Below are 27,096 nucleotides of genomic sequence, written 5' to 3' on the forward strand. Positions count from 1 at the left end.
ACTGTTGTACTTTATACTAATATTTACATTTTTGTTTCAGAGTTGCTACAGAAATTTACAATAAAACTGAAATTTAACCGGTATGGAGCTGGCTCATAGTTTGTTACTGAACGAGGAAGCATTAGCTCAAATCACAGAAGCAAAGAGACCAGTCTTTATATTTGAATGGTTGAGATTTTTGGATAAAGTGCTGGTAGCTGCTAACAAGGTAATATTTTTTCCCCTTATTTCTAAAACACTTGTGTTCATTTCATGCTGGAGAAACATCACAGGTAATGGCCAGTTAATAACTGTGTAATTTCACATTCAGCCTGAAGAGCTTCTGTATTAGTTTGTAGCTTTTTAGTGTTTTATTGTAAACAGTCAGTATGAGACTATCATGTAACAGTTTCGTTGGAGATCTTAATTGTCTTAAATATTTGGAAGGCAAAACTTTCCATCCTAGAGTCAGGGTTCTTGATGGTAAAGTGGCTTAAAAGATGTTCAAGACAGGTATTACTGTATTTCTAGTAAGCATTTAAGAAAAAATAAAATTAAGTAGGGCAACAGCTAATTCTGAGCATCTAGCATCTGTCTCTGCTATTATTGAATGTATCTCAAATCTCTTTGAGACAAGCCATTTGCTGAATTACTTACAAGTGGGAGTGGTATAAGATTTACTTAAAGCTCTTGTAGTTTTTTCTGGGTGTTGGAGGCAAGGCAGGGGATTAAATGACTTTTTTATTTTTGGTCCATTAACAGACAGATGTCAAAGAAAAACAGAAGAAGCTTGTAGAACAGCTAACAGGACTCATCAGCAGTTCCCCTGGGCCACCTACGCGAAAACTACTAGCAAAAAATCTTGCTGCTCTCTACAGCATTGGAGACACATTTACTGTTTTTCAGACACTTGACAAGTGTAATGACATCATCAAGAGCAAAGATGATACTGCAGCCTACCTGCCCACAAAACTGTATGTTTAATGTTCTTGAGGAAAGGGGAATGATTTTTGAGCAAAGTGGTCCTAGATATTACAGGAGAATCTGCCTGTACATGTGCCCCTTATGTTTACTTGTAGTTTGCATGCTTATTTGGAGCTCACAAATACTTGATACAGCAGAGGAAAGAGCAGGAGTGAGATTGTGGAGGGCAGGACTCAAAGGCAACAGATACATGGCTACCTGAATGTGAGATGCTTTACTCTGGTCAAGGGACTGTCTTATGTTTTTTCACATGCTTGTGTCATGGAGAGGGTAACAGTTGATGAAGAAATTCTACCAGTGGTATTATTGCTCATTGCGCTCAGGTGCCCCATTTAAGATGGAACCTGCAGATTGCCAAATGAGCATTATCTATGCCCAGAGAATTGTAACCAAATATTCAAGTTTTTTTCCCCATCAAACATTGCCTGTTTGTATTCCCCTACCGTGATATATACTGCACAAGAATCTCAAACAGAGTCTGTATATGTGGATGTGTGTGTACATGTATGTGTGATCCATTTTGTCTTTACGTGTAGGAGCAGTCTCACTGGTGGGCATTTCGTTAATGCTACAAACAGCTTCCACGGAAACTGGTTTTAGTACTTTCCCACATGTGCTGTTTGATATGTTCACAGTGTCTAGTGAAGCCAAATTTGGGCTTGCCTTCAGACATTTTCATAACAATAGGATTTAACAAAATCAGGAATAGTCGCAGTTTGGGCAGATACTGTCCTCCTTTTATTTGAAGTTGTGCAACTTTATGAGGAATGTGTATGGGAGGGGGTTTGTACTATAACATGCTTTGGAACTTCAGAAGGGTTTTTACTAGATGATTTCAAGTTTAAAATACATGCCCATTAATGGGTAGGTTCTAATGAATTTGTAACAAATAGCTTTGCTAAAAAGTTGTTTACCCAAGAATTTGAAGTTTTTAAAAAAAGCCTTGTTCCTTTGTGATGAGAAAGTACATGTTGTTAGGAGTTGCTTCTGTGATGGTCTGATGGTCCTATAGAAATTTGTGTATATAGCTGTAGTACGGTGTTACGTAAAACGTTCCTAATCTCAAATGGCAAGGAAAGGAAAACATGTATACAACTGTTTATGGATGCAGTGATTTTTTTACAGTGTTCATAACTTTTCTTGGGTTATGCAATAATTTATACATCTTAAGTTCTTAGGCTTCAAAACAAAAAATACTATTCAGTATCTACAAAAAATGTATCAGGGCATATTAAAAGGTAGGTGTTATTTTCTTTACAGCTTTGCAGGTGTGTGGAAAAGAGAGTTAATTGAAACACACAATGCCCTAATCGTGTTGAGATTTCAGCACAGATTTCTCCAGAATTTCTCACTCTTTGCATGGATCCTGTAATAGTACTCATGCAAATACATTTTGTGTTCTTAGAAGCTATTAACTTTTTTTGTGAACAAAAAACATGATTTAAATGCACAGTGTTAAACAGCCAGTATAAAGAGTGGATAATAAATAGAATTTTATTCATCAGTGATTTTTAAAACATTTCTGTTTAAGTATTTGTCTTCATTTATATGATACAGAAAAAGAGTACACTGATTATTGCCTTTTCCATAGGGCTGCTGTGGCATGTGTTGGAGCCTTTTATGAAAAAATGGGCAGAATGCTGGGTAGTTCTTTTCCAGAAACAGTGAATAATCTTTTAAAGTCACTGAAAAGTGCAGAGGTAAGTTTCAGATTATTTTATGTAAGTGATCTTGATTCCGTTTAAACTGAAACCTGCTTCCTCCAAAAGTGCTTGCCAAAATGCCTGGATTGTTTGCTTTCTAAGTAGAAAAATTCAAATCACTTCCGTAATTATTATCAAGTTAAACATGTGCATGTATTATTACTGCAGAGTTTAGAATTTTGTCATATGAATATTATAGTAGTTGCTTCATAGTGGTATCAATAATTAAAATTGTAAAATGGTTGTATGTACCATTTCTAACTACTGTGGTTAGGATGTGTACCGTGAATTCAGTTGTTTAAAAATAACAAATAGGAAAGTTTTGCCACAAAGATGTTACTCTGCATGTGAGCAGGATGCATTGTGCCTTGAAGAGAGGGTGTGCATCATAATATTGAGAGAATAAAGAGAATGTGTCCTGGGCCGTCAGTGGGTCTGGTGCAAATGGTTCTGTTGGGATTTTGTTTGTTTTTCTTCAGCTGTTGTACCTGTGTGGTTTTTTGTATGTCTGGTTGTGTTTGGTGGTGTTTGTTTGGTTTTTTTGTCTGTTTTTTTGTGCCCTCCAGTTCTAAGTTCCTGCCTGTGTGCAGGTATCATAGGAAGCTGTTGACTACCTGGGCTTCCCGTTCTCTCATATCAAGTATTTTTTTCTTTTTTCCTGAGGCTGCAGCACATAAATGGTGGGGCAGGACAGAAGCATCTTGTCTAGGGCAAATTGTTGGGTTGCCTGGGCTCATCTTAATTTATATGACAACCGAGGCAGTTTTAGTAAAGCTGTTTATAGTGCCTACTGCTATTTAAAACCAGCTAGATATTGGTTGTATATGACTTTAGTGAACTATATTATGTTTCCAGAAACATTCCTACACACAAACAGGAAAATCCAGAATTATGCACCTGGTTCTTGATATGACTACTGTGTCCACATTTTTGCATGAATGTTTTTTTTTGTGTGTGCAGTCTCAGGGCCGCAGTGAAATTCTGATGAGTTTACAGAAAGTCCTAAATGGTCTTGGAGGAGCAGCAGCTTCTTGTCACCGTGACATTTACAAGAATGCCCGATCTCTTTTGACGGACAGATCTATGGCTGTACGATGTGCAGTGGCTAAGGTGGGTGTGTTTCTTAGCATTTCTAGAAATTCTTCTGCTGTGACTGTGAAGTACCTGCAGTTGAACTGTGACCAGTTGTTTATGATGGGAAATTTGATGATTACTTGAGCAAGGTAAGTCCTTAGTAGTTCACACTCAAAGCTCACACTTGTGTCTTATTTCTTGTAAAAGGAGGCACTGAAATGTTGTCTTCCCCGCTTTGTAAACAAATATGAGATAGAATATATTACCTGTTAGCATCAGTGGGAGAGGTTTTTGGTAACATAGTTCTTGTGTTGTGCTTTCCTCTTTTAATTTGTATTTATGTGTTAACTTATTTCATGATTCTTCAGATTGTTTACTTGGGTAAGTTATTGGGTAAATGGGGCGGGGGGAAATAACTCTTAAAATATTTATATTAAAATATTTGATGAATAAACCTGGCAACTACGCTGATACTTAGATAAAAGGTAGGAAGGTCTCTACTGGTGCTCAGCAAGTCTTTATTTTCCTACAGTGTCTGCTGGAATTACAGAATGAAGCAGTGTTTATGTGGACAGCTGAACTAGAGAATGTTGCAACGCTATGCTTTAAAGCTCTGGAAAACTCAAACTATGGTGTGCGAGTTGCAGTGTCAAAGCTTTTGGGGACGGTTATGGCTACAGCACTGATACCAAAACAAGCAACAGGTACAGTCCTTCTGGATTCCATTTCCAGATGGACAATCTGCGCGATACATTGTTATTCCAGTAGATGGAAGCTTGTAGTTGGATTGTTTGGTTATATAAACTGTAACCTGAAAAGAGTGAAGAGTACAGATTCCCTGTCATAGTCATGCAAAGAAATAGAGAACAAACTATCAAAATTGCCTTAGTCATGAAAACAAGCTGTTATCTGAAATGTTAGGTAGATTTTTGCAAGACAACTTTAAATTAATATGTCTGGTTTCAGGATCATTTCTTGTATTGGTTGGAATTTGGATTAAATGATTATTTTTTTCTTTTTGCAAAAGTGATGCGACAGAATGTGAAGAGAGCCACACTTGAGGAGGTCTTGGAGCTCATGGCCACTGGCTTTCTACGAGGAGGATCTGGTTTCCTAAAGAGTGGTGGAGAGATGCTGAAAGTAGGAGGATCTGTCAACAGGGAAGTGCGAGTCGGTGTTACCCAGGTTTGTGATAAGCTGTCTTTTTTTTTAAATAACACACTGTTTATACATAACTGTAACTCTTTTAGTAGAAAATATACACGCCTATGTTCTTAATTTGTTTATAAGTTAACTTACAAATCTGGTTTTACTCATTTTGTGAGATATATATGTGATGTTATTCACATAAGCTACTTTCTTTTATTATTGATGTGCAGTAACAATAGTTTAGGTGCTAAGAAAAGCTTATTGATCAGTGGGATTAGCTCACAAAAATATCAAAATCTTTTATATATATAAGACTTTAGCTCCCTATTTAATTTTTATTTCTTTTTAGAGGATACACTTTTCTCCTTTTGCAGCCCAGATTTGTTAAACTATTCCTTCTCTACATATGTCTGTCTTGAGTAGTATCTGAATGTGGAAGCTCCGCTTGTCTGATAGAGAAAGGTGACATCATCTCTTCAAATGCAGGCATTCTCACTCTGACAGATACTTCAATATGCTGCAGTAACTTGTCAGAATCTGTATTTTTTGATCATAGGGTATTTTGTGAAACCCTTTTTTTTTTTTTTTCAACCTGTCAGCTGAACTTGGCAAAAATGCCTGTTCTTAGTTGTGAATTAGAACACACTCATGTTGTTGCTGTTACTGACATTATGTTCTTAAAATTCTTAAAAACAGACAAATATAGAGCAATAAACGGAGTGTTCTTGCAGTCATCCAAAGAGTATTTTGTGCTTCACAGTAAACGTAGCAGTATGGGAGCTACTCTTGGCACTGGAAACAGTTTTGCGTCAACAACAAAGACCTGGCTAATGGATTGATTCATCCTGCTTACCCTCATTAGGGTTGCTTATTACTAATTGGTATTGCTACTGTACTGTATTATGCATAACTGTAGCCTTTAGTCTTCTGTGACTGAATGTAGTATTTTGTTTCTGTTTTAATTGGGTCTGTCGGTAACTTCTGAATTTGCAGGCCTACGTTGTCTTTGTTACAACATTAGGAGGTCAGTGGTTGGAACGCAATTTTGCTACGTTTTTGTCGCATGTGCTTGATCTGGTCTCCCATCCTCGTGCAACTCAGACCCATGTGGAAGCAGTTTACTCTCGAAGATGCGTGTCCTTTATCCTAAGAGCAACTGTGGGCAGCTTACTCGGGGAGAAAGCACAGATTGCAGCTGCCAAAGATGTATGTCAAGCCATTGGTAAACAAATGAAGGCAGTGGGTGAGAACCATTTTTCTTTATTTGAGACTGATTTAAAGTTACTGTCGTTTTACTGGGCTAATTGTTTTTTAGCTTTCTTCTACTGCAAGGAGTAATTTTGTTGTTATGATAAAATATAATTCACCTGCTTTCTGCTTGAAGTATGATATCCAAAATGTAAGTTCTACTTGAAAAGTGATTTTTGTAATACTGTCTTGTTATCCTGTGATGGCTTTTGACATTGCATTTGCTTAGAATGGAAGTGGGGAAACAAATGTGCATCTGCAATCTGTCTTGGGATAGGTTCTACTGAAAGTCATGTGGAGTTCTTTACTGCCAGTGTTAAAGATCCTGTAGGTCAGGATCTTGTACATCCTTGTGTATCCCCCACTAATATCCATACTGATATCCAGTTAGATTTTATAGGTGACAAATAAAGATTTAGTCTGAAGACTGGAACTGGAGAAGATAAACATGGCCCCTTTGCAGAACCTTGCAGAATATGTCATCGCTATGAGGACGGACACAACTCTGGCATTTGTTTCTTATGAATTAATTCAAGCTAGAGATTGAGAAAGTAAATTGGAATTGCACAACAATGTATTTACCAAACATCTGTTTCTTCTCCTTTTCTGCTGCCTTCTAATTTGAGTTTAAAATAATATTTAACATATAGAAACGGAATTGATTTTGAAATTTTTGCAGATTCTTCTCATAACTGTTTTTTGATAGTGTAGGTATGTTTTGATAGGGTATGCATGGAACCTTAAAAGGGTTCTGATCACAATAAGTATTACTTCAGGAAAGCGCATATATTGGAAATGCTACTTCTGAGGTGAAACAGTTGTAGAAATTCTTCCTGCCACACCTTGAAGAAGGTTCAGGAAATACCATTACATATTTGGATGATGGAAAGAACTTGTTTCATTTTTTTGAGCATTTCTGATGAATTTGATGGTAAATTGGAAGGGTTTTAATTTAGTAATGGTTGCTTTACTTCATATAGGGGGGGTTGTTTTCTAAATTTGTACTGTAGTAGACATAGAAACATCAAGCTGATACCAAAATCTCTTTTATTTGAAGTCATAGTTGCAGCTTCTGGGATATTGGATAGGAGAAGGAACATACAATGGCATCTATGAACTTAATTGCATGACTTTAAGATGATTAAAGGTTGTGGTTAATTATTTACTGAAGTTCTGTTTTTTGTTTTTTGTTTTTTTTTCTTTTACAATTGTATTCCAAATATATATGCATGCAAATTTATATGCAGAAGCCAGATATCTAAAGTTTGTATTTTTATTTACTGTGTATACATAGATACAATACACACAGGCTGCATTTGTGTAGACTTACTTCTGCTTTATTGTACTATTAATCCTACCTCTTAGTGTGCTGCCATCCACAGTAACTGCTGGGATTCTGTTTTTGATGGTCTTTGGATGATTGTGTTTGTTTGATAGTTGTAAAACTATTTTTCTTCAGAATTGAGTGTTTGGTCACTATGACCAAACTTGTTTTGTTTTAATATAGAGTTGATGTCAAAACTGTCCCTTTCTGTCTTGCATATATTTAGGTGTGATTCAAGTGGTAGTTAAGCAAGATACTTTTGTTTTCTGCAGAAGCAGTAGTGAATGATGCTAACAGTGAAAACAAATCAGGAACGGCTGATGTATCTGCAAGCCAGCATGTAATGGTGTGTGCCCTGCAGGAACTGGGTAGTCTGGTTCAGAGTCTGAATGCCACTGCATCTCCTCTTATTCAAGAACCCTCTATTGGTATGCAAATAAATTTAAATAGATTAAATGAGATATTTGAGCAATTAATATGAAATATAATTAAATCTAGTTAAATAATAAATTAATATGTAAGAAATAAATTGGTGAAGCTGGCACTCCCTGAAGTATTCCAGGTAATTAAGTTTGTTCAGCTCATTGTGTTTAGTACCCTAGCTTTAGTTCACACATGACAAAATATTAAGCAACTGTTTCGATCAAAGTCTGCCTGAAGCTCTTTTTTTGGGGTGAATAAAATTGTAAAGTTTTGATTTTTAGCCTTGATTTGCTTCTGATTATGGTTTTATAGGAAATACATTGTTTTGCTATATGAGCTCTAAAATATTTGTTCCTGGAAAGCTGTATTGCCTTCAGATGCCAAATTTTTGTGGGGAGGTTAGGGGGGTTTGGTCAAGATGAAGCTGTGGATAGTCCCATTTTAAAAAGCTTGTTGTTTGGCTTAAGGTGACTTGGGTTTATGTGTGATTTTCTTCTTAACACATGAATCCAGCTGCAGGTTTGTTTTTTTTTTTTCCAGTTTGTGGATGCCTGTGTTTTTTCCAGTGGAAAGGCAAACTTCTTTAAACATTTCATTATGTAGATTGTTGTCTTGATGCATATGACATTCTTCTCATACTGACTTTTGCCCAACTATGTAGTGGGGAAGACTGTACTAATATTTATTCCTTATGGCTGCTATGCCCTATAAGAACAGGGGGGACTGTATCTCAGTGTTATTTCTCCTAGCTGCTATGGAATAAACAGATGAAAGTTGTTCACTAGCTACAGAGAAAGCAAGAGATAAGGCAGCAGTGGGAGCTTTGAAGTAGGAGTTTGCAAAGTTAAGAGGTCTGGACAAAGGAAGGTGTTGGTGTGGAGACAGATTGGACTGAAGAGCTCACAGTTAGGAAGTGGGATTAGCTGGGCATGAAGGTTTGGAAAGGGTAGAAGGATGATAACTTGGTGCAGAGGAGACAGCATTGTGTCAAAAGTGGAGGACAGCAGTCAGTGACATCTATAGTATGTGCTTGTCTACAATGTGAGACAAAACCAAAAATCAGTCTTGCTGTATTATTGGCGGTCTATGTAAAAGATGGGCAGATTATAGGAATAATCTCATCCAGTGCCTGTTCCCTTATATAGGGTTACTGCCTCTTTCCAGTTGTTGAAGTAGTGGAAGTCAGTGCTATAGCTCTGGCAGCTCCAGCTTTGCTGGTAAAACCTGCTGTGGGGCAACCTAACGTTAATACTTCTGTCTTTCCTTAAAGAGAAAGTCAAAGTCATAATATTCAGGTACTTTAGTTCTGACTTTCTTCACTTTTATGTTGCCTGTCTAATATTGGTTCAGTTTGGTTGTCTATATGTATATATATATATATATATATATATAAAGGCACATCATAACTTTAAGACTGTAAATTCTCTTTTCTGTAGGTCTGTTGGAGACAGTAACTTCGGTTCTTCTTCATCCCAGCATGGCTGCTCGACTTGCTGCTGCATGGTGCCTGCGGTGTGTAGCTGTGGCATTGCCTTTTCAGTTGACTCCATTTTTAGACAGATGTGCAGAAAGACTCAACAATCTGAAGACCTCCCCTGAAGCTGTTAGTGGCTACAGTTTTGCAATGGCTGCTTTGTTGGGTGGTGTGCATCAGTGTCCTTTAGGTATTCCTCACGCCAAAGGAAAGGTGAGATAATGAGTGTTTCTTCTGTAAGTGTACTAAAAAGATACCTTTTTATCTAGAAGTAATAGCTTTGCAAAACGTGTGTCGTGGCTAATGAGTTAAAGCATTATTGAAATTGAACTTGTGCGTAATAACAAAGCAATGGCCAGCGAGTGTGTTTGTAGTATTTCAGTTGCAATACTTACCAGCTTTTTCAGCCTGTCCTTCAAATTTTCACTCTTTTTTGGCACATTATTTAATAATTACTGAAGAGAATGTTACTGTCTGTGTTGTCGTATGCACAACACTAATCATCTGCATTAAAGGTAATCTGCATTCGTTATTTATAGTAGGTCAATTTAAATGATTTGAAAACATCTTTACCTATAGTCTGTAAGGGTGGCTGTGTAGCAGTAGCTTGCGGTGGCTTAATTTATATTTTTTGAATCCACTGTTTTTTGTCATTGGTGCAGATGGTGGTGAGTATTGCTGAGGATCTGTTACGAACTGCTGCGCAAAATAGCAGACTCTCCTTGCAACGAACTCAAGCTGGATGGCTTCTACTTGGAGCACTTATGACTTTAGGTTTGTAAAAACAGCTACTTTTGTTTTAGTGCTTGTCCAACATTTCTGATTATTCACTGTGGCAAATGGTCTCTACATGTAATGAGTCCAGTATCTAGCACAAGAGTATTTATACCAAGGGAAACGGAGTGTTAGTGCATTTATTTTAGCAGTGTTGTTTGTGCTGGGGAGAAGTGAAATATTTGTTTTTATTTAAGCTGAACAATAGTAGAAGGTGGTGTAAAAAAAAAAAACTGCTCTGTTTTTAAAAACTCACCCTTTAGTCATTCTATGAAAAAGGCAAAATTGCCCATAGCCTGCCTGCCTTAATACTATGGTGTAGAAGAACTGGGCTGTAAATAAAATATAATGAGCATTCAAGCAAGTTGCATGTGTGCCTCTGGGTAGGCAGCAGTACTGATGAGAAATGTTATCAGTTTAAAAGCCATTCAGTTGTCTTTTAAAAAAGCCAGCCTCATGTTTGTATCTGCCATCACAGAAATATAAGAAGCTGTATTTTGAGAGGTGATAAGTATACTCTTGAATATTGCAGCAGTAATGTCTGATGTGTTTGGGGTTTTTTATACCGGAAAATATGATAAGGTTCTGATGTATTCTGCAGTATTTTGATCTCAGAAAATAAAATCTTGTATTTTGTTTTGCTTCTCTAAATTGTCCCTTTTTTGCCAGCTTATTGTCATGTTTTTCCAACAATGTAGCACTATTTTGATTGACCTTCTCCAATATATTTTTAATGCACTTGCACTGGATCTTCTGGAGCTTTTTCTGAAGTTTTTAAATTTGGCTGTTAAGCTAGTTACGTAATCAATAACTGTCAGTTATCTTTCTAGTAGTTTTATGAACAAGTTGGGATAGGCTAAAGAGTTTGTCTTCAAAGCAGTAATATAAAAAAACCCAGAAGTCAGAATAAAACGATAATAAAAAGACAGTTGGCCGTGGTTACATATTACCTGACAATGTATAGAATTGCCTACTTTGTATTTTTAGTACTGATACCAACAAACAGACTTATCTATACTATTTATTTGCCACACTTTCAACCTAGAAATGAGAACTAACTTCCTTTGTTTTCGTTATTCAAGTAGGGAGAAAAGGAAGAAAAGTTGAAGTAAGATGAAAAATAGCTTAAAGAGCGAAAGCCTTAATGGTGTATTTTTCACATTTAGTTAAATACAAGTTTTTATAATACCGTCAATTATTTTTTTGCATAGGTCCTTCTGTTGTTCGGTATCATCTGCCGAAGATGTTACTGCTATGGCGAAATGTGTTTCCACGTTCTCTGAAGGAGCTAGAAGCAGAGAAGGCGAGAGGGGATTCTTTTACCTGGCAAGTAACACTGGAAGGTCGGGCTGGAGCTCTGTGTGGTAAGAATTTCAAACTTTGAGATTACAAGTGTGCAGTAAACCAAAACGTGATCCCAAGTATAGATAGGACTCTTGTAACTTCCCTGCTTTCTTTGAAAAATAATAAAATTTGTCAAATTTTCATCAACGCCATCTGGTTTTGGCGTATAACATCTCACACAGTCTTTGAATAAATACTTTTAATTCGTTTTTTTAATATTCTCTTAGGGTCTGTATCTTGCTTATGCTTTATATTCGTTACTGTCAATAAAATTTTAATTTAAACTACTTTGTTACTAGCTATGAGAAGTTTTGTTGCTCACTGTCCTGAGCTCCTTACTGAGGATGTGATCAGGAAATTGATGACACCCATAGAATGTGCCATGACAATGATGTCGCAGTAAGTAGGCGGTTCTTGCGCTTTATTCACTTTTTGTCTTTTCCCACAGCTAAAATACTAGAACAAATTTGTTTTAATTCATATTCTGAGCCAGTACTGTGCTGTTGCTGCTTTTCCATGTTGAAAAAAACTTTTAATGAGCATAGTGTTTATGGTTGTTAGCTTTGTAAAAAGCATATATTGCATAACCTGTGATGAAGGGCCTACTGTAGTAACTTTTGTTAACTGTATTGTGGATTTCCAATTCAGTGAGCTTTTGAATTAATGGTTCGCTATTATTGTGCAAGAAGTGAGAAACCTAAGGTACTGGATACTAGATGTTAATCAAGAAATTATTCTTGTAGGAAATGTAATAATGAAAAGACTTTAAACATTTTAAGAATAAAAGATAAAACACAGTTTTGGGTTAACTTTTGTGGTTTGTTTTTTTTCATCCCCTCCACGTCCCCCGATTAAAGGTAGAAGTTTTTTCCAAGAAAGCATATGTCTCCAATTTACAGCAGTGTGTGATAAAATAGTTTGCTCAGTAGAACTACCTCTGAAAATGCATTGATACCTAGGTGTAATGCTGCTCAGAGGAATTATCTGAACCCTGTTTTCTTGTCTTGGCTAGAGACATATCTTGTGAAAATAAATCTGAAAATACTCTTTCTGGTAACTGCAATGTTTCTGACTGTCTGTTTTTATCTTTTGCTTCTATAGCATTCCATCAGTAATTAAAGCCCATGGAGCTCACCTCAAAGCTAGTGCAGCTATGGTCCGTTTAAGACTTTATGATATATTGGCTTTATTACCTCCAAAGACATATGAAGGTATGTACATTTTTAACAGTTTTTATTGAAGTAAAAATTCTACTTACTCCTTTTGATAAGTCTTTGGTGCTTGCCTTTGAAGCAGATAAGAGATGCAAAATAGAAAACTAGCGATCTTCAAGAGTTTTGTACTATGTACCCTATTTTTCTCTATCATCTTGACAGTATAAATGAAGAGTGTGAATATTGCAAAATGTTAGAGTAACACTTAAGAGTTCAAAAGTTACAGTCTTGTTTATAGGATTGAGACGTGTGGAGATCATGTTCTGAAATCCAATTTAGGTTTTCTATGTCATTGTTACTTAAAAGGTAGAAAGGTAGTGAACATTGTTTCTTAGTATATTCGAAGGGCAGATGGGAGCATGAAGATTTAGATTTGGTTTCCAGTTTGGTGTGTGTTTGGTTTTTTGTTTTGTTTGTTTTGGGTTTTTTGTTTGTTTGTTTTAAAACCTGATTTGATCTATTAGACAGATTTATGCTGTAGTTATTAAATTGCCAGGCATTGTCACATGATCTGACACATTTGCTTTTTGGGGTTTCATTTGTCTTTTGTTAATTCACTAAATTTACATGATCATGTGGATGAGCAAATTTTTGCAAAATCTGGATTGTCATCCTGGAAAGGATGGCCTAATCTGTTTTTAGTATGTTTAGTATGTTGATTTGGGAACTGGGAGCCCAGGGTTCTGTTTGAAGCTTTGCTCTCAGCTCAAGTCTTGTTAGGTTTACTTTATCTATTTGCTACCTGTAAAATCGAGTAATGATACTGCTTTGATTTGTAGCTTCTGATGTCTAGCTGAAATGTCTTGGATAAGAAGGAGCAATGATTCTTCTTAATGTCCATCCTTTTAGGATCATTTAATGCGCTTCTTCGAGAGCTGGTAGCAGAATTCACGTTGACGGACAACTCTGCTAATACAACCACATCACTTCTAAGGTCTCTCTGTCATTATGATGATAGTGTTCTTCTTGGCTCTTGGCTGCAGGAAACGGATCATAAGTCAATTGAAGACCAGGTAATAACCCGGAACAATAATGAATTATCTGTACTCTGTGTGATGTGTGTGTATGGGAAGCCTTCTAAAACTGAAGCTTCACACCTTGTCTTTAGTCTTATTTCTGAGGTTTTTTAGGTGTAAGTCCTTCCATCTGCAGTGTACTATTTTGACCAAGAACTGTCTACAGCTGAGATATGAGTAGTGTTATGCAATATGTAGGGTTGTGGTTAGTGAACCAATTTCTTTAAAACAAAACATCTCTCCTGATCTTCCTAGTCTAGCAGTTATTCTCTTATATAATTTTTTGGAACAGGAGAAATATAAGTTCCACCTAATATGTTTTATAATGAAACTGCTGTCAAAATATCAGTATTGCAAACGGTATTGTAACACACAAGATTTAACTGGTTTTATAGGTGTAGTATAAAATATTGACACATTTTTTTTGGCATTATAAGGAGTTTCCTGCACTTCTAAAAAAAGAGAGTCTTTGAAACATAGGAATTAAAAGTTTTAAAAAAAGGAAGAAAGCATTGCTGTGGGATCTCTCTTAATAAAATTTTTCATGTCAACTAGTGATGTTTATTGGGTTATCATTTTTCATATGGCCCTTGGGAAGTAATGTAGCATAGGAAACAATTTGTTAAATGGCTTAGGACATTATCTGGTAATAGCCTTCTCTTTGCTTTCCTAATTTGTGATGACTAGGAAGAGGCTGGCCTTTTACCTTCCTATATTTCAGGACTGAATGACATGGAGAAAAAAATATTTGTCCTTCTGGGTATACCCACCAACTCTCTTTATAATTCTGTCAACTCTGTCTTCATAATTCTGCTCTGATTTTTGATTTTTCAGTGAACTGTATTCCCTAGGCAAGTAACTGTTCTGAGCATTTGCTGAACTGTGCCTTCATAAACTTTGCAACTTGACTTCTCAGAAGTTTCTTGGTATAAGAAGGGGGAGCTGAAAATGTCTCTTCTGCCACATAATGGCAAGGTTTTTCAAAGGGCAGCTGTTTTGATTGAGCAGATGCAAAAGCCAAGATTGATACGAAGTGTGAGGACCCAAGGGGAAGCTGTTTCTGAGAAGAGATCAGCATGTCAAAGTGAAAAAAGGTTTTATAAACTTGCCTTGTTTGTTGTGGTGGACATAGTAGACTTCCAGGGCCGTCTTCAATTCACAGAGCTTTCTGGGCCACTCCTTCCCCACCCCCCTCCCCCCCCACCTTGGCCTTGAACCTGTAGTGCCTCATAGGATTCTCTCGTGCTCAGTCATATTTTACTGACATGGGGGTCTCAATAAATGTTTGCTCTCTTTCCTGACTTTCTGAGAAGAACACAGAGATACTAGAAGAATACTGAGATACTTAGATTCTTATGAAAATAAGTTTTTTTTCAGAGAAAATGGGTGATTGTTTAATTGTGTTTCCTGAAATAAAGATTGTTAGGAAGTATTTTCATGTTGATAGCAATGTTAATGATTTCAGTACTGTTTCTGAATCTTTCTGTGTAGGGAATCAGTACAGCCCAAACTGAGCATTTAATATACTGTATTGTAACTCAATGCTGAATGAATAACCTTTTTTTCTGAAATACCACTTTGTAGTCAGTGATTCAGAAACTACTGTTAGTATCAGAATTAATTAGTTTTTCTCTAATTTCCATCTCTTAACTACCAGGAGTGATAGTTTATGCGTTTATCCAGCTGTTAACTGCTTTGACCCTCCGGGATTTAGCTGGCCTTGTAAACATTAGAGTGTATATGCAGGGGGACACTACAGTTGCATTCAGGTGTTCAACCTATTTTATTGTTCTAAGCTACTGCATACTTGTTTTTGTTATCTCTAGTTCCAAATTTTACGTGCAAAAATATATTCAGAGGTATTATGTGGTGTTTTGCAGCTTCAGCCAAACAGTGCATCTGGAAGTGGTGCCTTGGAACATGATCCATCTTCTATTTATTTGCGCATCCCTGCTGGTGAAGCTGTACCTGGTCCCCTTCCTTTAGGAGTATCTGTCATTGATGCATCTGTGGCTCTCTTTGGTGTGGTTTTTCCTCATGTCTCTTACAAACATAGGTTAGTTTACATCAGTGTTCAATTTCAGAATGTAATGTTGTGTGGATAGTACTATGTTTTGGTCTTTTTCCTTGAAATAATAATCTGCTTTGATACAAACTATTGTTAAGTTCACAGTTCAGTATTTGGTGTTCATTGTGTCTCAGGATACTAGAATATGTCCACTCAGTTTAGAAATAAGGCAATTTCCTCTGTTTTATCAGTTCTGAAGATGAGGGTTCAGAGGTGTAGGATTCTTCTCTTACTGCATCTAACAGTAGTAATGTCTCTGCAACCAAAATTTCCTGCAAAAATGTCCGTTGCAGTTAACTGCAAATCAGCCTTGAAAATGTAGAAGTGGCATCTATTGAATTTCATTTGGCTTCCATGAGTAAGATCATTTGTTTTATACTCAGCAAATGATTTTATGCATGATGAAAAAGAGAGAATGGAATTCAACTTTGTTTCCTTTGTGTTCCACATTATCTTTTCAGAGTTATGAGTTGTCAGGACTACTTTTGTCATTCAGTTTAGCTAATTTGTCAGTGAGCACAGAGTGAAAACAGCTCTATGGTGCATTTTAAAGTAAAATTATTCTTCAGAACAATCCTGATGGGAACAGTTTTTTCTTAGCAGTCAATCTAATTTTGCAGAAAGTGCACGACACACTTGAGGCGAGCTTGCAATAATTCAACTTGATCTATATCTGTTGTTAGCTATGGAAAGATTTGTCTGGGGAACTGCTGAGTAGTTAAGAATGGAGATTATCCATTATACTCCTGTTCTTGGTATCTTGTAAGGAGTACTCATCTTCCCAGTAATACTTTCTGGCATGGTTACATGGGGGGAAATTGAGGTTAAATGGAGAAAACAATAGGAACAGGAATATGGTGGGTAACGCTGTATTTGAATGGTGGTGGAGAGGCAGCATTTTCCACTCTTGTCCTCATAGCTTTCTAGTTATATAACCAAATGTATCTGAAGACTCACTTCCTCTTGGTCGTGTTTTCTTCAAAAGGAATAGTAAAAATTTGTGGATGAACTAAAAGAACCAGCAAAGTGATTTCAGAATAACAGTACACTTTCTGTCTAAAGTTAATACCTTCAGCCCTTGAAGCATAAATTCTGTGACTGAACTTAAAAGGACCTTTTTGTTGTGTGTGTTTGTTTGTTTGTTTTTACCAGCTGTGTTTCAGTTTGTATTTTGAAAGAGCATCACTTAAATTATGTTCTTTCTTTTGTTTCAGATTACAGATGTTGGATCACTTTGCTGAATGTGTCAAGCAGGCTAAAGGTGTTCGCCAGCAAGCTGTGCAGCTTAATATCTTCACTGCTGTTCTTAGTGCCTTGAAGGTAAAACTTGTAAATTTGTAATGGATGCCAGAGTTCAGCAGTTTGATTAATTGATTTGTATTTGGTACAAAAGGCTGTTAGAAGAACGTTACTACAGTTACCACTTAAACATTCCAAATTTTGACAATACCAAAATTGAAGGTTTTTTCCAGGTATTCTTAATGTGAGCTCTTGTCTGCATGAATAGAGGAGGCTTATGTAGTCAGCACTCTTAGTATTCAGGCTTTTTTTTTTTTCTCTTTTTCAATCCTGTAGTCTTCTTTACACTGTACTCACGGATTTAAATACTTTTTCATATATATTCAAAAAACCCTTGTCATAGAATATTGTGCAAATGAGGCTTGTGGAAATAAAAACAGATTTGGGTTTCCATTTTGTATGTATTATGTTTTTGTTGTTGTTCTTAATACTCCCTAATTGTAGAATCAAAGCATGGTTTGGGTTGGATATTGCATGGAATTCTAGATGCTTCTGTCTAATCCCACTGACTTCAGTTACAGCTCTGTGTTCTCTATCTACGCTTGGAAATGCAGACTCATGTCATCAAATCAGAAAGTGAACCAGCAAGTCACAAATAATATTCCTGAGAAAATAGGTGGTTTCAGTGACTTGCATTGCCTTATGGCTTTGTGGAACAGTGTCTCAGAGTGTAGGATTTTCTTTCCACTAGTCAAGTTTCTTAAGGCTTTTCTATTGTTTTCCTGATGCTGTTTTATATAATTTCCAATTCATCAGTCTGTTGGACAACATCTGTCATTGTCATCCTTGTTGATCTTCAAAGCAATTAAGGTCTGTGCACTGAGGAAGCTACCATCATAGAAGTGCCAGCCTGCAGTTAAAGATTGGATGAGTCTCTTCATCTGACTTCTGCCATATAAAAATTACTGCCTAATTTAAACTAATTGTTACCAGGACTCCAAGTCCTTGTTTAATGGGTAAAATACATTGTCAAAACAGCACCTCTCTTCCTTACTTTGTTCTTAGAAATAAGAACCATGTGGCTAGAAGTTGAAAAGTAAATTCTGAGACAGATGCCTAGCATTTCCCATGCCAAATGGCCAAAGAATTGTCAAAATTGTAAGAGCTGAAACAAGAATCTCAGAACAGAGAATGAGTATCTCTGGTAGAGCCATCAACTTCTTTCTCTCTAATACATGCAGTGTTTATACTTCACATGTGTTTAATAATTTTTCCTAAAGTAAAAGATGATGTAGTGAAAGGTGATGTGTTATTAATGAAATATGGGAAATAAAGAAGCTGCAGAAGCAGAGTTTAGTGTTATTGTTCTGTAGAGTGTTCATTTAAGAGGCTGTATAAGTGTTTGCAAATATGTGATTGTTAAGAAAAAAAAATAATGTGCCTAGAATATCTTCGATTTGAGTTTTTCTTGCAGAAATATAACTGAGCTGTGGTTTTCCTGTCTGACAGAAAGAGATGTTGCAGTTAGATTTTAAAGTGCTTTTTTTTTTCCTTCTGGGGTATTCTGTGTAAGCTAGATCAAATTCAGTAGTGTTAGGGTGCGTCTAGTGCTATAATGCATTTGATAAAAAAGAATGGTGCAACCGGTCTTCCTGTATGTGCCATAGGTAGAGAGTTGGCAAACATAAGACTCAGTATCTTGTTGATTTTTTTTTTTTTTTGTGTGTGTTTTTAATATTTTCAGACAGTATATTTTAGGATAAATGGCCAAAGACATAAAGTCAAAAGTTAAGTGTATAATTTTTAACTGAAGATCTTGAATATAGTGAAATTACTTTTATGCCTTCCTTTTCTCCCCTGATTTGGTATGTTTTTTCATGTAGGGTTTAGCCGAGAATAAAAGCACATTAGGACCAGAAGAAGTCCGCAAATCTGCTCTGACTCTCGTAATGGGTGCCCTTGATAATCCTAACCCTATTTTGAGATGTGCAGCAGGTGAAGCTCTTGGCAGAATGGCTCAAGTGGTTGGAGAAGCCTCTTTCATCGCTAGAATGGCTCAATACAGTTTCGATAAGTAAGTTGGTTTTGACTCAGAAAATGAGATAAAAATATAATTTAATGTAGTTTGGAAGATGATTCTCTTTTCTTCATGCTTGATTACTATGACTAAGTAGATCTAACATACGTTCAGACGCTCTTCTTTTTTTGATTTCTTTCATGTGATTCTTCCTGCAATAAAAGCTGACTTGTTAAACTACTTGGAATGTGAAATGATACCAATGAGTACATTTTGATGAGTTACTTAAGGTGACTAAACTGCTTCAGATAGGTAAACGCAGGTTACACTAAGTATGTCTGTAATATGAATTGTGCCATAGTGTTTCTGTTTCAACCAAACATCCTCTTTACATATTGATTTATCTACTGGCCCATAATTTTTTTTGTTGTTGTTGTTAATCTTAGCTCTTTAGAAAGATGTCTAGTAGATATAAAAAATAAACACGTTTCCCAGTTTTGGGCTTAAATTTAAGACATGAGCGTATCTGTGAATCAGAATGCACCTGTCTCAGGGTGGCAGCCCATGTTTTTAGCCAGCCAGGCTGCATGCACATGGCCTCAGTTCAGCTCTCCTACCTCTGGATAATTCACATTTTCCCATCATTTCACCTTGTAATAAAGTGCATAATCTTTACTGTCTTTCCTTCATTTTCTATTACTGGGATTCTTATCTGGGATTCAAGTTGTTTATGGTTGCCGGTCTGTTGACACTGTCAAGTATTTTTTTGTTTATATTTGAGATTTTCATTTGCTTTTTTGTTCACTGTTGGTGAAGAGCATGCTCACCCCTCATACACAGAAAATCAGAAAAAAAAATTAACTGTCTTTTTTTCTAATTGGGATATCCTTCTTTTCTTTCTCTTCCCCTCTTCACAGAAAAGTTCTAGTTAAAAAGTTTTGTATGTGACATGCATTCAGAAGCAGAGGTATTGCAGAAAATACTAAACAAGTCACCACTTCATACAACTAGGTCATTCAGAATGCTTTTCACTCTGGTTTAGCTTCATTAATAAAACACTATTTAAAAAAAAAAAAATCTTTTTTGGAAAAGTCATGGAATTCAGTTGTAGAGGAAAACAGCTGTATTAAAAAGTTATTCAGTTGACTTTGCAGTGGAAGATGTAGCTGTGGATTTCTTTGTAATTTCTTGATATGTGCTGTCATTTTCCCATTCTTTCTTCCTTTTCACTATGGTGGTCTAGCTGTGGCTTTTCTGATTATCTAATTAGCCTGCTGTGAAACACTGGAAAACACCAGATGCTTTTCTTGTATTCTTTCACTTCCAAAACTCTTCTTCATCTAAAATGTCAAGATCTGATCAGGAGAAAATAAAATAACTATGAAAATATATTTTTTTTTCCGTTTCTCTTATATGTAATCTGTTTTAATAGCTATATAGGTTAAGTACGTTGGTTTTGCTTTTCTTGTTAAGGCTTCTCAAGGTCTTGTAAGGTGGCCTGCAAAATTCTGTTAGTCATTTGCACTGTTACGGTACTTGAAGGGTTCTTTGTAACAAACTTAGTGAATTACATGATTTCCTTTTATTTAAACATTGATAGGTTAAAATCTGCTCGAGATGTCGTATCAAGAACAGGCCATTCTTTGGCTCTGGGCTGTCTCCATCGGTATGTGGGTGGAATAGGTTCTGGACAACATCTGAAGACTAGCGTCAGTATTCTCTTGGCTTTGGCACAAGATGGAACCTCTCCTGAAGTCCAGGTAAAAAACACAATTGCCACAAAACTACTTTAAAAATGTTCAGGATTAAAATTAAAAATCAAATTACCTGTTCAGATGTTCTTTAACAGAGATTGTCACATGCAAGCCAAATCATATGGGTGTAGTATGTACCAGGGAGCATGAAGAAAGTGGAACTTGCTCTATAAACTCTTGCAGTACAGAATCCTAAATGTGTACTACAATTAAAATGTAACCTTACTGTTAGGGAGGCAGTTGCAAGTGGTCATGTTACTTCAGACTGACAAGTATCTGCTTGTGAGCTGAGCCAGAGTATCACTGTGGGCATATTCCTAACTGACTCTAATTGTAGAGTAAAACATGTTAGTTGTACCTTAGCTGCCTTAACTAAAGATTTTAATAACTGGCTAATCATTAACATGTGATCAGTTATTGGATTCTTGGGTGATGAGCAGTAGTTTTCTTGGGCAAGTAATTTCCTTATATGTGATACTGTGAACACAGCATGACAGTACTTCATCTTTAAGGGATTATATTATAACAACAAAAATCTGTTGCAAGCTAAACTGCAGTTAGGAAACAGAAGGGGAACTAGCAAGAGTCAGGTCCAAGACAAAGCAAAGGCAGGAAGGGGTTTCTGTCCACTATGGACTATAGATGTGTGGAACATCTCAGAAGAGCACAACTTGACTGCTAAAAGTTGCTGTTAAAGTAAAAAGGAGATTAGATGTGCTGCTGAAAGAGCAGTGCCTCTGGAGTTCCTGAATGTGTAAACACTGTGCAGTTCAGGAAGTTTCCTAAGTTGAAAATTCTTGAAAACGGAAGAATACACTGTCTTTACTCTCCCAGGAGAAACCTGAGGGGTCATTGTCTAGGTCTGTCTTTACTCTCCCTTAAGCATCTGTTTGTGGCTGCTGCTGTAAAAAGAAGAGAGGGCTGGATGGACATCTGGACATCTGTCTTTACATTAAGAAGTTGAATATTGGAGGGAAATGTGCTGATTTTTTTTTTTTTTTTTTTTTTCCTCTCCAGCAATGAAATCTGTTAAACCATTAGAATAAAAGATTCACTACAGAAGAGGGGGAGCGGGGGGTGGAAGTAGAAAGTAGTTTTTTGAGTAAAATCAAGTGTCTTGTTTGTAATTGTTCTTCAAAGATTATGGTGTTAATTGCATGATGTAACAGGTAATCTTTGTCATTCTTTTCACAAGTTACTGCAAGGAAATGATTACCTGAAATAGTGACTATTATGCTTTAGCAGCAGGAAACTGTGGGCACTTTATACCCACAGACTGAGAAGATGAAAGCCCAAGTAGTTATACAGAATCATACTTCCACCTGGGTTTAAATTATTAACTTGATAGAACATGTAATAGTATACCTTCCTATTTCTTTTTCTCAGGGAAATAAAAAAGAAATCAAAATAATCAAGCCTTGTTACTTGGGAAAACAAACCTAGTTTTGTTTGGAGATAATGTTTTAAAAATAGTAAACTATAAATTTAAAATCTCTTTTCAGTTTCATTAGTTTCTTTAAGGTGAGACAAAGTTCAGTTTGTATATGTAACTTCATGTATGAGTTAAGTATTATAATGAATAAGTAATAATAATTTTGAGGCATATAATTGTGTACCATGTATTTGAATAACAAAATGGAAAGAATTGCTGCTTTATGAAAAAAAAGTGAAGTATAAAGGGGCGGGAGCCCAGATGGAACTTGCCTACCTGCCTTGTTTTCTGTTGAGAGTACACCACCAGGCCCCTGTGAAAAGCTAAGCTTTTAAACCTCATCCCTTACTAGATCGGGGTCGATACACAGGAACAGTATGAGAACACAAGTAATAGAAATTTGCAGGAGTGAAAGGGTAAGCTGTAATGTGTGCTTAGGACTGTGAAAGTAGTTACATGATTGCTAGTGCTAAGGGTTTGTGGATTGCGTCGGGGAGGATTAAAAAGGATCAGTTTTAAAGGCAGGTTTTCCAGCTCACTCATAAGAGTCTAACTTTGTAACTAATACTCTTTTAACTTAGTCCTTTCAGTGCAATTGCATCACATATTTAATGGAGGAAAAATCTGAAATATGATCATTTAGTAGGATATTATGGAGAGATATATAATGCATTCAGGTCTGTCAGGGGAATTTATTTCCTATGAAATGTCAGTGACCGAAAAGACTGTCTTCTTGCCCCCTTCTTGCTTTTGCAATTGTAGTAAATGGTTTTGCTTGCTTATTATTTACTTATCTTGTGACTGAAATAGGTTGATCTTTCACCTTTTTTTCTTCCTCGTCCTGTAGTATGCTGACTGTGCACAGCACTCCTTCTCTTGCATCCTCTAATAAGAAAATTAATTGGAAAATATGTGTGAAACTTTCAACTTGTCATGGAAATAAATTTCTACTGCAATTTCAAAGGCACTCCCCACTAAAGACTTTGGCAGCTCTCCATTTCAGACTCTACATCTAGTTTTACAGCAGAACAATTCTCTCTCCTGCCTTAAGAGTCACTCTTCCTTTTTCCTTTTTTGTTTCAGTGGATGTGTTGTTTGTATTTTCCTTCCTCAAAGTACATAACCATTTTTTGTTCAAATTCTTTGTCACCTTCATCTCTGTTATCCCAAAACTGATAGCCAAAGAGTATGCTAGAGATATTTAAACACTCAGGTGATTGCTTGAGATTCTGAGACCTTTAGAACACTTCTGGAGCCAAGAGTAGCTAACTGGATACGTTTAAGCAAGGACATACAAGATCTATGCTTAGTTTGCATACGGAATTGTTTAAACTTCCTAAATGTTTTACTGAAAAATATTCCTTTGTTTTTTGATAGACCTGGTCTCTCCATTCACTCGCCCTGATAGTAGATTCTAGTGGACCAATGTACCGTGGATATGTGGAGCCAACGCTTTCTCTAGTTCTTACTCTGCTCTTAACTGTTCCACCGTCACATACAGAAGTACATCAATGCTTAGGTCGATGTCTTGGAGCTATAATAACTACTGTTGGGCCTGAGCTGCAAGGTTAGTGGGAATTTGCTGATGACACCAAGTTGGGAGGGAGTGTCGACCTGCTGGAAGGCAGGAGGGCTCTGCAGAGGGATCTGGATAGACTGGAAAAATGGGCTGATTCCAATGGGATGAAGTTCAATAAGGCCAAGTGCCAGGTGCTGCACTTTGGTCACAACAACCCCCTGCAGCGCTACAGGCTGGGCGCAGAGTGGCTGGAGAGCAGTCAGACAGAAAGGGACCTGGGGGTACTAATTGACAGGAAGCTCAACATGAGCCATCAGTGTGCCCAGGTGGCCAAGAAGGCCAATGGTATCCTGTCCTGTATCAAAAATAGCATGGTCAGCAGGACAAGGGAAGTGATCCTTCCCCTGTACTCTGCATTGGTGAGGCCACACCTGGAGTATTGTGTTCAGTTCTGGGCCCCTCAGTTCAGGAAAGACATTGAAGTGCTGGAGCGAGTCCAGAGAAGAGCAACAAGACTGGTGAAGGGACTTGAGCATAAGACCTATGGGGAGAGGCTGAGGGAGCTGGGGTTGTTTAGTCTAGAGAAGAGGAGGCTTAGAGGTGACCTCATCACTCTCTATAACTACCTGAAGGGAAGTTATAGCCAGGTGGGGATTGGTCTCTTCTCCCAGGCAGTTAGCAATAGGACAAGGGGGCATGGGCTTAAACTCTGCCAGGGGAAATTTAGGCTGGATATTAGAAAGAAATTCTTTACAGAGAGAGTGGTCAGGCATTGGAATGGCCTGCCCAGGGAGGTGGTGGACTCGCCATCCCTAGACGTTTTTAAACTGAGATTGGACATGGCACTTAGTGCCATGATTTAATAAACGGACTAGAGTTGGACCAAGGGTTGGACTCGATGATCTCTGAGGACTTTTCCAACCCAGTCGATTCTGTGATTCTGTGATTCTGTAATTTGAAGAGAAAGCAAAAAAAAAAGTAACTTGCGTAAAGATACTATATCGCAATCTTAAGTGGAAGAAAATAAATTTTTGTTGCAGTTGCAGGTTGGGGGGTGGGTGGTGGCAAATTCAGTTACAGTCATGCAAGCAACCTCACTTCTGATTCTACTTATGACTGCTTGGGGCTTTTTTGACTGCAGCTTGAGATTTGTATAAAGAAGTTGCAGTGATGTATGGCATTCTGGCTAATGGCAAGTTAGATGAAAAACACCCTTGCTGCATATATTTCCACGTACATTTTTGTGTGTAAAGGGGCAAGAAGAAAGATTTTTTTTTTTTTTCCTCTGCTGTTTAACAAGTGTTCATTTTATTTTTAATTTATGGCAAGAGCTTAAGTTTGATGTCATTGTCAATGATGTGAACTATAGCACGTTTCCACTCATTCTTAAAGTTCTTAAATCACTGTACCTTGCTGTAGAGAATAAGATCTTTTCATGCCAAACACTATACCTGGCATATTAGGAAATGGTTCAGTGCATGAAATGTTGCCCATATGTATAGAATGAAAGAGACTTTCAAAATCGAAATTTGGATAATTTTACTGGTTTCATGTCCTGGGAAGGTATTCTCGAAGTATTTCTGACTGAAGGTTATAGATCCAACATTTCATTTGAACAGGACATTGTTTGAGTTAAAAAAAGAGATATTGAAACACTCTGTAGTGTTTCTTTGAAGTTGTATATAAAGTGATTTGTGGTAGGAATTCAGAAAAGTTGCATGTTAATCTGTGAATTTAAAAGCATTAAAAATTCTTGTTTCTCAAGGGTTTAAAGTCTACTGTTGTACAAAGATTTTGCTGTGTTAAGGATATCCTATAAAATCATTAGGTAATGGAGCTACAATTTCAACAATCCGTTCTTCCTGTTTGGTGGGATGTGCAATCACACAAGACCATTCGGACTCGCTTGTTCAGGCAGCTGCCATATCCTGCCTTCAGCAGCTTCATATGTTTGCGCCACGGCATGTCAACCTATCCAGTCTGGTTCCCAGTCTCTGTGTGAGTACAGAATGCATCCCTTTTGTTCCTCAAAATTTTATGTATGTGCTTAGTGGAGGACAGGAGAAGCACTTAGCAAGATGTCAGGGATACACATGAGTATAAGCAAGCCACATCTGCAAAAACACTGAAGTGCAATAAAAAGATGTCTCTCCCCAAGCCATTTTAGATCTTTCCAGAATGCTACCCAAATTGAAGTCATAGGGTCTGATTCTCTTTCACCCTAGAGAGCACAAGATAGCAAGAGTAAGTATATAATATGACTGAGTAAAAAGATGCTGAAACACTCTGTTTCCTCCGATTGCATGCACAGAGGGCAGTGAGAGAGTTGGGGAAAGGCGGGAGATTTTGGATTTATTTTACCACTGTCAGCGTAGTAGATGCTGACATTTAAATTCTTGTGCTGCTGTTGTTAGCATTGCTTTCTCCCTCCTTTAGTGTTCTGTCAGCAAGTCCAGGCCTAAGCCTGGAAGTGAGGCTGGAACCCTAAACATGCCAAATATGACTGTGGGAGGAAAGGTGGGGGGTGTGTGTGTGTGTGTTTTGGTGTAGTTTTTTTTAGTTGTTATTACTATTTAAAAAAATATTTTTAGAGGGTCCAGCAGTCCAATAAAGAGAAATTTGAGAAGTTTCTTCCTGATGTCTGTTGGATGTTTAGCAAAGTGCTTTGTTCATTAATTGTGGAAATGGTAGTTGTGTGTTACCTGGAGGAATGTAATCCTACCTAGTCAATATTGGAAGTTCTTAGCCTGCTCTCCAGACTTTGCCTAGGGCAGCCTCTCATTGTCACATGCTTCCCTTTTCATGCTTACTGTTGCTTCCACCCTACACTTTGGGGTGCTCCTAGGAGTGCAGTGTGTTCCCAGAACCTGTCATTGGTCCTTTCACAAAATTTTGCCTGAAATAGGTGCCATGTACCCAAAAGTAGGTTGACCCTTTTGTAAGAATACTGTGTGCAACATGTGAAACAATCCCTATAGCCATTTACTCCGCAAGTACCGGAGGGTAATATTGTGGACAATGAGGTTCACGCAGCAATGACTAGTGCTGTTTTGAAAACTTTTTCCAGGATTTTCTGCTGTCTCTTTCCTGTTCTTTTATGGTCCTTCACTGAACAAAAGCTGTTTTCCTTCTTTTTTTCTCGTAGTCCTTACTTCCAAGTCATACTTATTTTGATAAGTTTTCCTCTGAATTGTTTTGGGCATTTCTTTATAGTGCATAGTATCCTGCATAGGTGTGTTGGCAAGGCCTACTTTACCTGCCCCATTAACAAACCCCTCATTGCCTTCAAACTCATTTTGAATGGAGTTAATGCTAGGTGTCAAAATTAAGCCACACAGTTCCACAGTCTAGCTTAGTTTCT

At 37.1% G+C, this 27,096-nt stretch overlaps 1 protein-coding gene across 2 annotated transcripts in view; it reads left to right on the top strand.

Moving 5' to 3' along the window:
* The window catches only part of HEATR5B (HEAT repeat containing 5B), a 61,787-nt gene that overhangs the window by 2,730 nt on the left and 31,961 nt on the right, over positions 1–27,096 (top strand). The window contains exons 2-21 of one of the 2 annotated variants that reach the window (XM_082049540.1): positions 41–208; positions 742–953; positions 2,555–2,663; positions 3,627–3,776; positions 4,273–4,444; positions 4,768–4,925; positions 5,883–6,132; positions 7,734–7,889; positions 9,321–9,571; positions 10,021–10,132; positions 11,344–11,496; positions 11,776–11,875; positions 12,578–12,687; positions 13,540–13,703; positions 15,587–15,762; positions 16,989–17,094; positions 18,897–19,087; positions 20,631–20,790; positions 23,594–23,783; positions 25,564–25,733. In XM_082049540.1, the coding sequence (XP_081905666.1) occupies positions 83–208; positions 742–953; positions 2,555–2,663; positions 3,627–3,776; positions 4,273–4,444; positions 4,768–4,925; positions 5,883–6,132; positions 7,734–7,889; positions 9,321–9,571; positions 10,021–10,132; positions 11,344–11,496; positions 11,776–11,875; positions 12,578–12,687; positions 13,540–13,703; positions 15,587–15,762; positions 16,989–17,094; positions 18,897–19,087; positions 20,631–20,790; positions 23,594–23,783; positions 25,564–25,733 (3,216 nt within the window). In that variant the 5' untranslated portion in view covers positions 41–82. The other variant, XM_082049541.1, reaches the window with a different exon arrangement.

The sequence above is a fragment of the Streptopelia decaocto genome (assembly GCF_964273445.1).
Source record: "Streptopelia decaocto genome assembly, chromosome: 3".
Lineage (NCBI taxonomy): Eukaryota > Metazoa > Chordata > Aves > Columbiformes > Columbidae > Streptopelia > Streptopelia decaocto.